The 15,365-nt window shown below is 33.4% G+C and overlaps 1 protein-coding gene across 4 annotated transcripts; it reads left to right on the top strand.

Moving 5' to 3' along the window:
- The first annotated feature begins 1,755 nt into the window (after positions 1-1,755).
- Positions 1,756-8,052, top strand: LOC107769845 (protein TRANSPORT INHIBITOR RESPONSE 1-like). 4 transcript variants are annotated; one of them, XM_075234819.1, is made up of 5 exons: positions 1,756-1,857; positions 2,377-3,119; positions 5,033-5,525; positions 6,495-7,268; positions 7,351-8,052. In XM_075234819.1, exons 2-4 carry the CDS (start codon positions 2,611-2,613, stop codon positions 7,245-7,247), a joined length of 1,755 nt encoding a protein of 584 aa, XP_075090920.1. In that variant the 5' UTR covers positions 1,756-1,857; positions 2,377-2,610; the 3' UTR covers positions 7,248-7,268; positions 7,351-8,052. The 4 variants fall into 4 exon arrangements, with proteins under 4 accessions (XP_075090920.1, XP_075090922.1, XP_075090923.1 ...); XM_075234821.1 differs by having other exon boundaries at positions 1,784-1,857; positions 2,558-3,119; XM_075234822.1 differs by lacking the exon at positions 1,756-1,857 and adding an exon at positions 1,895-2,208 and having other exon boundaries at positions 2,558-3,119.
- Positions 8,053-15,365: the final 7,313 nt, after the last annotated feature.

Genomic DNA, 15,365 nt, shown 5'->3' with positions numbered 1-15,365 from the left:
GTGTTACTAATCTGGCATGTTACCTGTTGTTCAGTATCTTCCACAATATTCACTACGTGGTCGTCTGTCCAAAAAAGCCATATTTTGTTGTTGCAGTTAAAAAAAACTATGTTGGACCCCAAGTTGTATTTGATTTAATACAATCACCTAAAAAAAATTCTATTTTCTTTAAGAAAAACAAAGAACTCCTACAATCTTCGTTTCCACCATTTGCCTAATTTTGTTTTTTTTGAGCGTTTTCCGCAAATACCAAATATGAAAAAATTACAATAAATTATTTGTTAACAATTTCATTTTCATCTAATTATCTTGTGATTTCACTCAATTATTTTGTTACCAGTTTCATCCAATTATTTTGGAAGGTTAGGCTTAGTTTTCACCTTAATTTGGAAAACTTTTGAACTAGATCAATATAATTTTATTTAATTACGTGAATCCTTCTTTTAGGTTAGGGATTTATGTGGATGATTGCATTCTTGGCTATAAAATTAGTTATTATACATAAAGCTACTTTTTAAAATAAATCAAGGTGAGCACAAGATGGTCTGGACACCACAGTTTTTTAAAAGAAAATTCCATTTATTAATGTATATACGTAGGAAATAGAGCATTTTCGGTGTCAAATATTTGGAGAAAGAGAGTGTCTGCAGGCGTTTGGATAATATTTGAATGAAGTTAAAGTAAAAACTTAGTAGTATTTAGACATTGTTGACATGAGTTTTAATTAACAAAGATTAAAAAACTGGTAATTAAAAACCACTGTTACTCAATTTTATTTGAAATACCATCAAAAGAAGTAGTAGCATGCATGACGTGGAACAAGGGAAAGAAAGTATATATTAATAAATAAATACAAATAATACCTAAACTCCAATATGAAAGCCAAAATGTGTAGTGTGATTTGCCAATCTTTGCTGACAAAAGCTAGGACCGCCACTTTTTCACTTCGTTTAATACCCTTGTGCTAATCTCATTATTTTTTTCTCGTTTATGCACTTTTAATTATCTCTTTTCAAAGTAAGAAAAATCTTTTTACTTTTCACCTCTCCTATTCGCATTTTTTCCTTATCTTTCCTCTCACAATTGATAATTTGAACTTTGAACGACAACATATATGTTTATTTCTAGTCTAATTTTAGAAAGGACGGAACAAACTTACATAGAATTTATCTATGGGTGAAATCTTTTACGTCTCTTAATTTTGCTTTACTTACATAGTTGTGTAAGAATATTTATGAACTTCTATTAATTTTCCATTCACATTGACCCTCCTCTCACCCTTAACAACGAGCTGACCAACTACTACAATTATTCAAGTACACTTTTTTTTACATAAACTTTTTTCTCTAACAAATTTCTTAGAAAAACTTTCGCCAAAACTTATTCAAAATTGTTGATAAGTATAATAAGGAAATACCACATATCGTAATTGAGGGGTGAAAGGTACAAAATTACCCATTTACCGTTACTGCGCACCATAAAAATGGCTCTTGTCTAATATGCGCCGTGAAAGATGTACGCACCAACGTGATTATGTACACGTGTCAGGTAATCATAAGCTCACACCACTGTCCCCACGCTGGAGAGGGTTGGGTTTGGCTCGCCTGCCATGTCTGTCAGCTTCACATATGGTAGACTTTCTTATTATTATAACCTTTATGTGTACAGTACTTTGATAAATTAAAAAATGAATTTAATCTTGTAATTTAATAATTTATTTATGCAATAAAGTTTTCTTTTTCTTTTGGGGGTATAATTTGGTTTGCTATATAATATATAAGGGGTTGGGTTGAGAGTTTCTTTGGCTCTTCTGGTTCACCAAAGTGTCCACATTTTTACACCACACTCAAGACTGAGGTATGCAATAAAAAAAGCCTACACCTTTTTCAATTCTTGTTCAATCCCAATTTATTTTCTCAAGAACCCACCTTTTCCTGATTTTTCTTGTAATTGGACTGTAGTTTTAGTGGTGGAGTTTTTTTTTTCTTTTTAATTTGATCTAGGTATGGTTTTAAGCTGATTTTTATGTGTCATTCTCTATCTGCTTTTTTTCAGAAGTGTTTCAGAAAGTTCTGCTATTTCTGAGCCTCTTTCCCCTCTCTTCAAGAAATACTCTTTAGACCAATATATCTTTTATTTGTTTTCTTGAAAGCTCTACCAAAGTGGACTAGAACTGATTGCAGATGATGTATCCTTGTTGAAATTCAGGTGCCTCAAGATGGGTTTAGTTTCTAGTATTTACTATTATGTTTCAATTTTTTGTTACAAATCTTGGAAAATTAGTGTTATTCTTTGTAATTTGCAGTTGATAATTTGTCTATATCTCAAAAATGGTATAAAGATTTAAACTTTGTAATTGCTATTATTTAAATGCAGTTTCCTTGGGGAGAGCAAGGTGTTTGAATCTACAAGGAGCTGAAAACGCTTTAAAGATTTAAACTTTGCCATTATTTTATTGGGATGCAGTTTTCTTGAGGAGATTTAGCTGTTTGAATCTACAAGGGGCTGAAAATGGTGTAAAGATTTAAACTTTGCGATTGTTTTTATTTAAATGCAGTTTTTTATTTCTTGAGGAGATTTAAGCTGTTTTGAATCTACAAGGAGCTGAAAATGAATCCCAGCTTGAAAAAATCGAGGGAATCGGTAGATTCATTGAATGAGTCAACAGCATCACCATTCCCAGATGAGGTGTTGGAGAAGGTGCTGTCACTTGTGCGGTCTCACAAGGACAGAAACTCAGCTTCATTGGTTTGCAAAGATTGGTACAATGCAGAGCGTTGGACAAGGACTAAGTTGTTCATTGGGAATTGCTATTCGGTCTCTCCTGATATTGTAGCAAGAAGATTTCCCAAGATTAAGAGCGTTACCCTTAAAGGGAAGCCAAGATTTTCTGACTTTAATTTGGTCCCAGAGAATTGGGGTGCTGATATTCAGGCTTGGCTTGATGTTTTTTCCAAAGTTTACCCCTTTCTCGAGGAGTTGAGGTTGAAGAGGATGACTGTTAGTGATGAGAGTTTGGAGTTTTTGGCTAAATCCTTTCATGGATTTAAGACTCTCTCTTTGTTGAGTTGTGATGGGTTTAGCACTGATGGGATCAAATCCATTGCTACTCACTGCAAGTAAGTCTATCTTGTTAACATTGATTGTTCTGACTGGTTATCCTTAACTATTTCAAGTAGCAAATTCTTTTAGTTCATATTTTTCTGATTGGTAGATACTCTAATATACCAGTTATGTTTCAGGTATGGGTGTTGATTGGATGAAAACCTTCTGTTTCTTTCTTCAAATAGTTTCTTTTTTGTTTGGCTGTAACTGGGTATTTCTAGCTTTGATCTTTTAGGATCTTAGTTTTAGTCTGGTGGATTTAGAATTCATTCAAGGCACATAGAGAAAAGGAAACAATACTGTTTACGTGGTGGTCCAAGCTAATTATTGTAATAATGGAGGACAAAACAGTAGACCCATGTGTCTGGATGTGGAAAGGTTAAGAAACTTTCATTTTCATTTGAAGTGGCCATGTGGGTGAAGAAACAAAGTGACATGTTCTTGGTTCGGGACACGTTACACGCCTGTTATCTTGTTATCACCACCCTGCCTTCCCTCACATTTAAAAAGAAAGAAGAAAAAAAAGATAGACAAAGTATAAGTGGACCTCTTCATTTTTATGTTACTTTCTTGATGTGACATTGACCTGTTAATGAGCATTAACTGAGAGAATTCCTTGATGCCATTGTTAGGCACAAATAACTCTTCTTATTTGTCAAGAAAGAGTATCTCTTTAACTTAGACTTCGTACTGTACATTTGATCTCTTTACCTTTTATAGGCGATTAGACTTGTGGAGCTTGAACTAGTATATGCTGTCAAATTGTTGCCCTAGATTTATAGCAATGCTGGGTTATTTTGGTTCACGAGACTGTCATGTTGATTTTTTTCTTAGCAAATAAGGAAGGTATTGACTATGCTCATGGATGGCCCGTGTCATTAGTATTCTGACTTGTAAGTATTTCCAAGTTTATACCTTCACAAAGTTCCAGATTGTTTACCAAGATTCCATTTGAGCAGCACTTATGATTTCGATATCGTATAGTTTGAAACCTAGAAGCTGGCATCTTTGCGATTTTACGTTATGAGAATCTGAACCAAAAAAGAAACTGAGAATATGGATCTTTGGATGTTATGATAAGCAATTAATGAAGGCATTGGCTACTGCACATGGATGGCCTGTGTGATTAGGATTCTGATTTTAAGTTTAAACCATAATAATGTTCCAGAAGCAAATTTTCATAATGAGCTGCCCTAAGTATTGCGGTATCATATAGTTTCAAACATAGAAGTTGGCATCTTTGCGACTTTACATAATGAGAATCGGAACCAAAGAGAATCTAAGAATGTGGAATCTTTGGATGCTACCATAAACAATTAGAATTCTCACTTTGTAAGTATTTCCATGTTTATACCATCACAAATTCTAATTGCTTACCAAAATTTCATCTTGAGTTGCATTTAATGATTCCGAATCATAGAAGTTGACAACTTTACAATTTTACATTATGAGAATCTGAACCAAAAAGAATCTGAGAATGTGAGATCTTTGGATGTTATGATCCTCAATTGTTCCAAGGGGATATAGTTTGAAGGATGGCTCTAAATATCACATCCCATATTTCTATATGCTGCAGAAGCAGGACTTGTGTGTTCACTTTCTGGTTTGTGGCTTTGATACATAACAAATGTCTTCATGTATTATCAAAATGATACATACAATTACAATGTGGTTTTATGTAGATGATAACAAGAGCTCGTTTGAGTGATTTCATAGTTCTTCTTTCTCCAGACTCCACCTAAGCTGGTGATACCCCTAATAAACCATCAAGGTTTAGAAAATGCAAAACACGGTTTTCTCCATAGGCAACAAAAAGTCAGCTTGTTTTGTGGCCCGCTCTTAATTTAATGCTTATCAGCAGTCTAAATGGATGAATCCCAGTTGTCTTAATTGCCTTACCAATCTAAATGTTGGTTTCCCTTTGCAGGAGGTTGACAGAGCTGGACATTCAGGAGAATGGCATGGATGATATTGCTGGTAGTTGGCTAAGTTGTTTCCCGGATGACTTTGCGTCACTGGAGGTGTTAAACTTTGCCAGTCTGAACAGTGAGATCAGTTTCGATGCCCTAGAGAGACTTGTCAGTAGGTGCAAATCACTGAGGGTTCTGAAGGTGAATAAGAACATTAACTTGGATCAATTGCAACGCCTGCTTGTCCGGGCTCCTCAGTTGATGGAGCTCGGTACAGGATCCTTTCATCAAGAACTCACGAGTCGGCAGTACGCACAAGTTGAAAGTGCATTCAGCAACTGCAAACATCTGCACACTCTCTCGGGTTTATGGGAAGCGACTTCTCTATATTTACCAGTTCTTTATGCAGCCTGTGCTAGTCTGACTTTCCTCAACTTGAGCTATGCAACCATTGGGAGTGGTGAATTATCGAAGCTTCTTGCTCATTGCCCAAATTTAAGACGCCTTTGGGTAAGGATCTAGCTGCAACTCTAATATCTTTGTGACTAATCCTTTCATGATGAGGTTTTAGGTATTAGCATCCTAACATTTGACATTTTGTGGAGGAATGACACAGAGATCTTTTATTTTTCCCACCTATGTTTTCTCTGAAGAACAACCTCACCACTAGAGAGCATTGGACGTGTTCATGAGAATTGATATTTCCTTCATGTACTTCTTGTATCTTCTTGATGCCTTTTATTAACATCGCTTACTTTATCAAAAAATAATTGACATCAAGATCTTCCTTACTAGTTTCGAGAAGTTTGTCTGACATCATCCTCAATTCTTTGCCAAGAAAAAGTTGGGATTGAACTACTCTTTATTATTATAGTTATTTACTGGTGCATGTACATTCCTGTTTGAATGAAGGTTAGCTTGACCCTCACATGATGGACTGATCAGGATTATCTACATGCTTTTAAGAGGAATATTACCTGTTTATCGCCTTAGTAATAGGAGGAGGAGTTACCAAATTCATTTGTCATGGTGTCTCTTGAATTCTTAATCTGTATGGTGAACGCAAAAATTTTCAGCTGATATACCACTGGTGCCGTTAGAGGCGCAGTTGTTGTTCTGATGATCAACTGTTGTATTCTTCAGGATAAAGGGTAAAATTGAAAAGGTAGAGGAAAATAAGGAGTTTCCAACTGTAGTCGTTAACAAGATACTTTCATTCCAGCACTAAGTAAAATTTAAAAGCAAATAAATTTCATGACTTTGTTTTCTTCATTGTCACTGAAAATGACCACTAATATGTCTTAGAAAGTTTAAACTGCTCTGTGGTTGTTTTCTCTGGGGGGAAAATCTTCAAAGGATCCCACTGTTTGTCCTCTGGTGGAATCGCTGTTTCACAGCCACTCCCTCTAATCACCTTCTTATCCTGGTAGTTCCATTTTTCTATTTTCAAGGTCTTCATGCTTAATCTTTCTGTTATAGGTCCTTGACACTGTCGAAGATAAGGGATTAGAGGCTGTTGGAACCAGCTGCCCCTTGCTCGAAGAACTGCGAGTCTTTCCTGCTGACCCTTTTGACCAGGATATAGTCCATGGGGTGACGGAGTCGGGCTTTGTGGCTGTGTCTGCCGGTTGTCCTAAGCTTCAATATGTTCTCTATTTTTGCCGGCAAATGACTAATGCTGCTGTTGCAACGATAGTGCGTAACTGCCCTGATTTCACCCATTTTCGTCTCTGCATAATGAATCCTGGCCAACCAGATTACCTGACAAATGAACCCATGGATGAGGCTTTTGGTGCAGTGGTCAAGACTTGTACAAAGCTCCAGAGGCTTTCCGTTTCTGGGCTGTTAACTGACCAGACCTTTGAGTATATCGGTAAGTATGCCAAGAACCTTGAGACACTTTCAGTGGCTTTTGCTGGGAGCAGTGACTGGGGTATGCAGTGCGTGCTTGACGGCTGTTCTAAGCTGAGGAAGCTGGAGATAAGGGATTGTCCATTTGGAAATGCAGCACTTCTTTCTGGACTGGACAAGTATGAATCCATGCGGTGTCTTTGGATGTCAGCTTGCAATGTCACCATGAATGGTTGTCGGTTACTTGCAAAAGAGATGCCTAGATTGAATGTCGAAGTAATCAAAGATGAGGACAGCGATGACTACGCTGATAAGGTGTACGTCTATCGTTCTGTGGCAGGGCCACGAAGGGATGCTCCACCTTTTGTTAAAACTCTTTAGTACAAAGAAACTGGAACTTTGGTAAGCTCCCTCCCCTCTCCCCGCCATAGAAGAAATTAATACATTGATATGCTGATAACACAGTTTTATTTATATCTGTCAGGTGTTGCTCTGAGACACCTTTCTATTCCAGCTGGCTTTATCTGCTGCATGATGTTCGTAAAGGTGGAAGAGAGAAATTAAGTGGACAATGGGGCTGAATATGCTACACTTTCTATGTTTTACTTGTTGGAGAAGCGTGAAAATTTTCAAGGAAGATCAACAAAAGGGATGTTTGTGCTCTTGTTGGCCTTTATGCATTATTATGATGAGAAAGAAACCATGCTAATCTCTTACAGTTGGTGAGATCTTTGCAAATAATCATCAATCTATTGGTATTGCCAGCTGCCAATGGCAATACATGGAGCAGGGACGGGAATAAGTGGAACGAATGACCACATGAGGGAGTTAAAGTTGAATCTGCCTGAGAAAACCTTCAGCAGAATGTGCATGTCAGAAAATCTGTAGAGTCCTGAAGTTTTTCTGGCTCTTTCAAAGTGGAAGCATGAGAAAACTTAGATATTGAGCGTGAAACTCGCTCAAGCTGATGTATGCTGGTTTGATTAGTCGCGAAGTTTCTTATAATAAACAGCATAATCATAAAGAAAGAAAAATGAGAGTCACAGATTTTTATCATGTAACTTGAATGATGATCATTAGGTCTCACAGACTTTAGTCTCTTTTTTTTCTTGCACCAGACTGAAGTCATTTGGCCAAAGTTGAAAATGCAAAAGAAGAAGAAACCATGGTATTCTTTTACATGTGATTGCTGCCTTGTGCTTGCTTCGTCAGAATGTAGTTAGCTTTATGCCTTTATCCATTGATTCTGATTTAGTAATTAATTTTGCAACTACGCTACATAAATGCAAGATTTAATGAGTAAGATATACTTCCATTTCGTTTTACATGTATCCAATTCAAAATCCTAAAAGCAGTATTTTCAACTTTGGATTAGCCAAAGCGTTAGGAATGGTTTAACTTTACGTGGTTATTTTAGGACAAGAAATGTAAGATGTTTGTGTAAGAGTGTACAAAAGCTTAAAAAAGAAAGTAAAAAAATCATTTGTGAACGATTTATGGCTCTAGAGGAAGTTTAAGCAGATAAAAGACGAATTAGCGCCTCAAGTACTGAGACAAATGAAAAATTGTGATACCAATCAATATTCTGAAAAAAAGAGTAGCACTTCATAAATCTCTAAGTCGTCAAAAAGTTTTAACTTAATTATATGATCATATACAATTTACCAATTATATACAAATAAATTTTAAATAAGTATCCTTTTATATTATGAATTGAATAAGGAATTTTCCCATCCCTTTATACCCACCCCTTCTCTCTCTCTGTCTCTCTTTCTCTCTTCCTCTCTTCGTCTCTCTGTCTCTCCTTCTCTGTCTTTTTCCCCAATTTTTCTTTCTTTGATATTTTCTGTTTTTTATGTCTTCTTGCTGTATAGAGTTTTAATGTAATTCATCAGTGAATTTCAATCGTTTTACTATAGAGTTTTAACTTGCAATTTCCTTTCATGTTGCACAATTGATGTTCGAATTAAAATTGTCAATCAATAAATTTTGAAAGTGTTTGATTCTCCACCATTGACAACCATTAAAAACCTTCGAAGCTTTGAATTCAAATTTGGGTTTTCAAAAACTATTATTTGTTTGAATTGAGTGTTGTTGCAAACAATTTAAAATATTCTTTGGAGTTTATATCTCAATTTTGAGGGTGTTTGGTGAAGATTAGACTTGATTTTGATTGAAAAATAATTGTATAATGTATGAATCATTGTAAGAAATTTATATTTAAGTTATAAATACTATCTTTTTAAATAAAGTTGTTGATATGTATCAAAATTGTATTAAGAGATAAAGTTTTGATTGGAATTTTAGAGAGAAAGAAGAACACACCACATATAAAATATATACAAATCATATACAAAATACATACAAAAGACATATTGTATAAAATTTGTATTTAAGTTGTATGATATAGTAGATGTATTTAACCGGGTAAAAATAATATATGAAAGTTGTAGATAAGTTGTAAATATGTTGTATACTATATACTTAGTTGTATAAAATTTATTTTCAGTTTATATATTGTTGTAGATGTATCAAATTTGTACGAAATTTATTTTTTAATTTGTAGATGTATCAAATTTGTACGAAATTTTATTCTTTCTAACCGAAAAAAAATTAAATTTACGAGCACCTTGTTAATACTCCGACTTAATAGTACTAGTTAAAAGTCCTAATACTTAAAAATAATCAGTTACAGTCACCCTAATTAATAGTGATAAAAAAGAATTAATTTGAGAGATTAAGCTTTCTTCCCTTGGTCATCGTTGCCATCTCTATGCTGCAGGAATTAAAGTTATTTGTTGGGCGAATAAAGTGAATTGGCTAAGAATTAATCTGCTATTCAAAACCTAGAGGTTTTCAATCTCTCTTGTATTTTTTTTGTCTGATAAAGTATTAAATAATGTGAGGCATTTGAATGCACAAGGACTATATATAAAAATCGTCGTGCCAGAATCTTCGCCCCTATTCATTCTTCACAACGTACAACGCTGTATACGCTATTGGCAAAACGCATCAGAGACTCTAATTTATTGCCCATTAATCTCTCTTGTATCTGTATATATGGTTAGGTTTTTTTTTGTTAACCTTTTATGCTTATAGAAAGGGGAGAGGAGAGAAAATAGAAAAAAGATATAACTAAATCCCTTAATTTAAGACACTAATAATGGATTGTATATAATTTGTAAGTAATCTTTATTTAGGCTGGGTAATATACAAAATTAAGACAGTTTTGGTAAATAAATTTAAATATTGTATAGGAAGAAAAAAAATCCCATTACAAAACTATTCCACAATTGGATTTGAAGATGACTGTGTTACTGTTAAATCTCAACTTTGCAGTTTTGTTCTTCTGTCCTAGCTAACAAATATTTACACAATTCCACCTTTCTTAATTCCATTTGTTACCCATAATAGCATACGTACCCCGCGTTGCGCGATTTATATGAAATATAACATTTCAAGAAGAATATTATTTGAAAATTTTGATAGACACAAAGGAGCATTAAAATGCTATTATTTTATGAACATATAAATGTACTAAATATTCATACATTCAAGTCATGGGAAAATAGACTTATCCATCAGAAAACATCTTGTGAGGAAAGGACGTAGTTTAAATATGACACATAGGAAACTTAATTGTGATTGAACAATATTTATATTAAAATAACCACATTGTAGTTGCTACATATCATATATATTGCTTGCAAAATGCTTGGTCCTTAGTCATTCATCATTATTTTTTCGAAGTTCTAGTAGTTGTTGAGATTTTAGCTAAACTTTTAGTCAAATAATGACTTGACAAACAATACAGAAACGGCTAGAGCTAGTATAATTCACCACAAGAAGTTAGCACATTGTGATCATCAAACGCTCCTTTGCATTGAAGTTTACAGTATAACTGTTGGGAAAGCCAAAACCAAAATGTTCGATGTCTTAGGTTATACTGTCTCCATCGGCGAAACTGAAATGCAAGGCAAAAGGGCAGAGACATTGAATAAATGCATTTATACATCGACTGTTAAAACTTTGGAGAATATGATTTCTGCATCCTATACATAATAGAACCAGTAAAAAGACAGTTAAAGAACTTCATACCTGCAATAGTTAAATTGCTTCTGTTATCGATGATTTATTTTATACCTCCGAAATCGAAAAATATTGATATTCACAAAATACTTGGCTTCATGGGGTTGATCTTCACTTTGGGGGTAGCAGATGCAAATATCTTATCACGAGTCGATGATTTCAACAGAACAACCTTCGTGTTGGTAGCCTTGCACGAGATAATTTCGAGAACGCCAAATGCCTCCTTTATTGACCATTCTGAAAGGTGAAGCGAATAGTCAATGGATTAGTTAATTATTAGATGGAAAGCAGCAATCACTGGAGAATTGATTTTCATTTGAAGAAATTTGGCATTTGAATCCTTTCTATCATCCGTAATAACAAGATATGGAAGTTCTTGATGTTTGAAGTTGTCACGTCCCAAACTACCCCGTAGACGTGATTGGCACCTAGCTAAGATCACTCGTCGGGCGAACCAATTCTTGTACTCTTAACCCTTTATATAAGCCTTGAGAGAAATACGTACATGTCCAAACGCAAAAAATTACTAAATGCGAAATAATTATTCAACTAAAATCATAATTTATTAATAAAATCTAATGAGTACTCAAATAATAAATCTCTAACCCAAATTTCATACTAAGACCATGGAGCATCTAATAGAGTAATAGTAGTTTAACTGACGAGCATGAAACCCCGAAAAGAAATAATAGACATAAGATAGGTAAAGCTGAAACAACGACCGCCACGAAGAATGCTACGGCTCACTTCAGCAATAGAATCCACATAATGAACTCGTTAGGCACTAGCCTCGTCCTCGGCAATAATATCTATATGGATATGCAGGTAAAGAGTGAGTTATACGTAAATATAATCCAGTAAGATCGTCGACCCGCCACTCTGAATACCTCTGGAACAAGTGTTAGAAAATACAAACACACAACGAGCACAGAAATAATATGCACATAAATTCTTTCACCATATAATTACTATATAAAGTCCAAAAAATTATTCAACGACACTATATATCTCAGCACAATCTACACTAAGGACTTATCATAAATGACAGTGCAGAAAATTAACTGAACACCCCCAACGAGTCCACGACAACATACACAATGCCCAAAATCTACCACGACGACATACACAATGCCCCAAATATATTATGGCAGCGAAGAAATAATTTCTAATGCGCCAACGCCATAGCACGAGGCTACGCCACAGTACACCACACCACAATTTACTTATTAAATAATTTTAGCTTTTTACAAAATAATATATATTTATGACTGGTCAAAGACCACAAATTCTGCCAAGCGCACGCTCATCTCTTAATGTTCAATATGCATATCCAGTATACTAATATCATATCCCAAATAATAATCCTAATGTATACAAAGATTGTAAAACCGAGACAATATTCGTAAGATTCGAACAAATTCCAGAATCTGCACATATGCGTAACTGATTTTCTCAAACTTTTACTTCTAAATAGTTACCCATCATTGCATCATCATTATTATTCCTAATCAATAGCACATCATCATTATTGAGCCATCGTTACACTTCCTTTTTGTCAAAACATATTTGCAGTATATTTTACAGTCAAAATATATCATAATGTACTGACCCTAATGCCTGACTAAACGAAGATAGGAATTTTCATCCCAAAAATTTTAAATGGGAAATTGATTCAATCATTAAAGTCGATCACTTCAATTGTCTCAGCATTGAAAGTCATTTTATTTGTGAAGTCAGAGAAAGAAAACTAAAATTTACAAAGTTTCAATTAAAAATCTAAGAATATTCAACCTCAACTTTGAAATCTGAAATTTGTTAGTTGTTTTTGAGTGGGTGTGGCTGGAATTTATCGAAAATACTTGGACAAAGTTATATACAAAAGTTGAGGGAAATTGAAAGTAATTTGGACTGGTTTGAATCAAAATTCGTAATCGAAATTAGTTGAAAAATGTCTTTACGACACATGTATCTCAAATGTATCTCAATTGATATCCATGTATATCCCATACACAAATATACACATATTATATATTATACAACTTATTTACAATTTATCTACAACTTTCATATATTATTTCTACCCAGTTAAATACAACTACAACATCATACAACTTAAATACAATTTTTATACAATACGTATTTTGTATATATTTTGTATCTGATTTGTATATATTTTGTATGTGGTGTGTGCTTCTTCCTCTCTAAAATTCCAATCAAAACTTACTCTCTTAATACAATTTTGATACATATCAACAACTTTATATAAAAGGATAGTATTGATAACTTAAATACAAATTTTATACAACGATTCATACATTATACAACTATTTTTCAATTTTCATACAACATTCAAATAAAAATATATATATAACTATAACATAATATAATTTACATACAATTATAATACAACTTTACTATAATTTCGTAAGTATATTGTATGTATGTGTTCTTCCTTCTTCTAATCTTCACCAAAACACCCTCAAAATTGAGATATAAATTTCAAACAATATTCCCAATTATTTGCAACAACACCCATTCCAAACAAATAATGATTTTTGAAAACGCAAATTCGATTTCAAAGTTTCAAAGCTTTTAATGGCTGTCAATAGGGGTGTGCATAGGTCGGGTTGATTCGGATTTTTCAATTAACAAACCAAATCAATGGTGCCGGGTTTTTAAATTTATAAACCAAACAAAACCAATAAAGTCGGGTTTTTCAATCTCGATTTTTCTCGGTTTTTTCATTTTTTTTTTCCGGGTTTTTTTGGGTTTTTTCCTGGTAAAATCTTAATTGCACAAAATATGTAACTTATGCTCCAAATATTTATTTTCGTCCTAGTAGGATACAACTATATAATGTATTTTCCAAGAAAATAAAATAATAATATGAGATGAGTCATAATATTGTGCTAAAATATTCAATAACATAGATAATAAAATCGCACAAAGAAAATATTACTAATTAATACACAATAATAAAAAATTAACATAATTTAAAAATACTATATAGGTCGTGCTAAAATAAGTACAACTAATAAGTACTATTAATTACACAACTAAGCATAAAAAAAAAGATAAACTAGGTTATACATTTTTATTATAAATAATGCAAAACTAAAAAAATAAATATCCACCACTATTGTCATTCTTAGTGTTGAATTGAATTTCCTTTATTGATTGACAACTTGAATTTGAACACCAATTGTACAACATGAAAAGAAATTGCTAAGTTAAAACGATTGAAATCCATTGATGAATTCCATTAAAACTCTATACAACAAGAAAACATAAAAAAACAGAGAACATCAAATGAAGAAAAATTGGGGGGAAAAAGAGAAGGAGAATAGAGAGACAGAGAGAGAGAGAGAGAGAGAGAGAGAGAGAGAGAGAGAGAGAGAGAGAGAGAGACGAAGAGAGAGAGAGAGAGACACAGAGAGAGAGAGAGAGAGAGAGAGAGCAAGTATAAATAGATAAGGAAATAACTGATATTCCTTATTCAATTCCTAATATAAAGAGATACTCATTTAAAATTTATTTGTACATAAATGGTAAATTGTATATGACCATGTCATTAAATTGAAATTTGAGTAGGGAGGGTAATAATATTTCAAATAGTGTATAGGAAGGTAAAAATCCCAAGTCTAAATAGGAGGTTCCAAATTCTCCATCTCATTATGTGTGGATAATTAATCAATATCTTCTTGTGATATATATAAGTAATTAAGTATAAATAAGTATGTTAAATAAAAGACCACTTAACAAAATAAGATTAAAAAGAAGACAGCTAAATGATTCAGTTTCTGGTCTTTTAAGACTTAAATTATAGTTTATTGAGTGATTTTAAGATCTTAAGAAAATTGATTATGATTCCTTGACTCTATAAATAAGTTCCAGATGGCCTTTTTTGCAAAGCCAATGATAGAAAAAATTAGCACCATGTGATCTCAATTATATAAAAGAAAATTTTCTCACCATTAGAGTCCTTAGGATTTTCATACTTTCTTTAAGTCTAAGCTATATGAATTGTCACTCCACTGCTCAACATTCCCAATTATAGTGGTAATTTTCATTCTTGTCACATGGAAAAGCTCCAACCCTATTGTACACCTATTGACTAGCAGTTGCATGTATATGAAGCAAGAAAATTCGGTTGGTGGAAATTTTACTCAACTTCATTACTAGCATTTAAACCTATTTGTACAACATGAAAATTATTAATTTTTGGAATTTCAAAAGTGAAGTAAAGTTCTGTAATAATTAATGGGATTGCAATCGATACTTGAATCAAAATAAGGTGAACTATTGTGACAATAATTAGCTAAGGTTAGTATATGACACTTCGCCTACCCCAAAGTCAATCTTATTTGTTCATACGGAAAAGCACACGCGGATTAAAATAAATGAGACAAT

Source organism: Nicotiana tabacum, chromosome 17, assembly GCF_000715075.1.
Source record: "Nicotiana tabacum cultivar K326 chromosome 17, ASM71507v2, whole genome shotgun sequence".
NCBI lineage: Eukaryota > Viridiplantae > Streptophyta > Magnoliopsida > Solanales > Solanaceae > Nicotiana > Nicotiana tabacum.
The sequence above is the reverse complement of the archived record's forward strand: the minus strand, read 5'-3'. Positions and strand labels throughout refer to the sequence as shown.

Excerpts from the sequence above, each read along its gene's own strand:
- LOC107769845 (XM_075234819.1), top strand. The coding sequence starts at position 2,611 with ATGAATCCCAGCTTGAAAAAATCGAGGGAATCGGTAGATTCATTGAAT. Across the intron at positions 3,120-5,032 it reads TCCATTGCTACTCACTGCAA|GAGGTTGACAGAGCTGGACA; the intron begins GTAAGTCTATCT and ends TTCCCTTTGCAG. Across the intron at positions 5,526-6,494 it reads CAAATTTAAGACGCCTTTGG|GTCCTTGACACTGTCGAAGA; the intron begins GTAAGGATCTAG and ends TTTCTGTTATAG.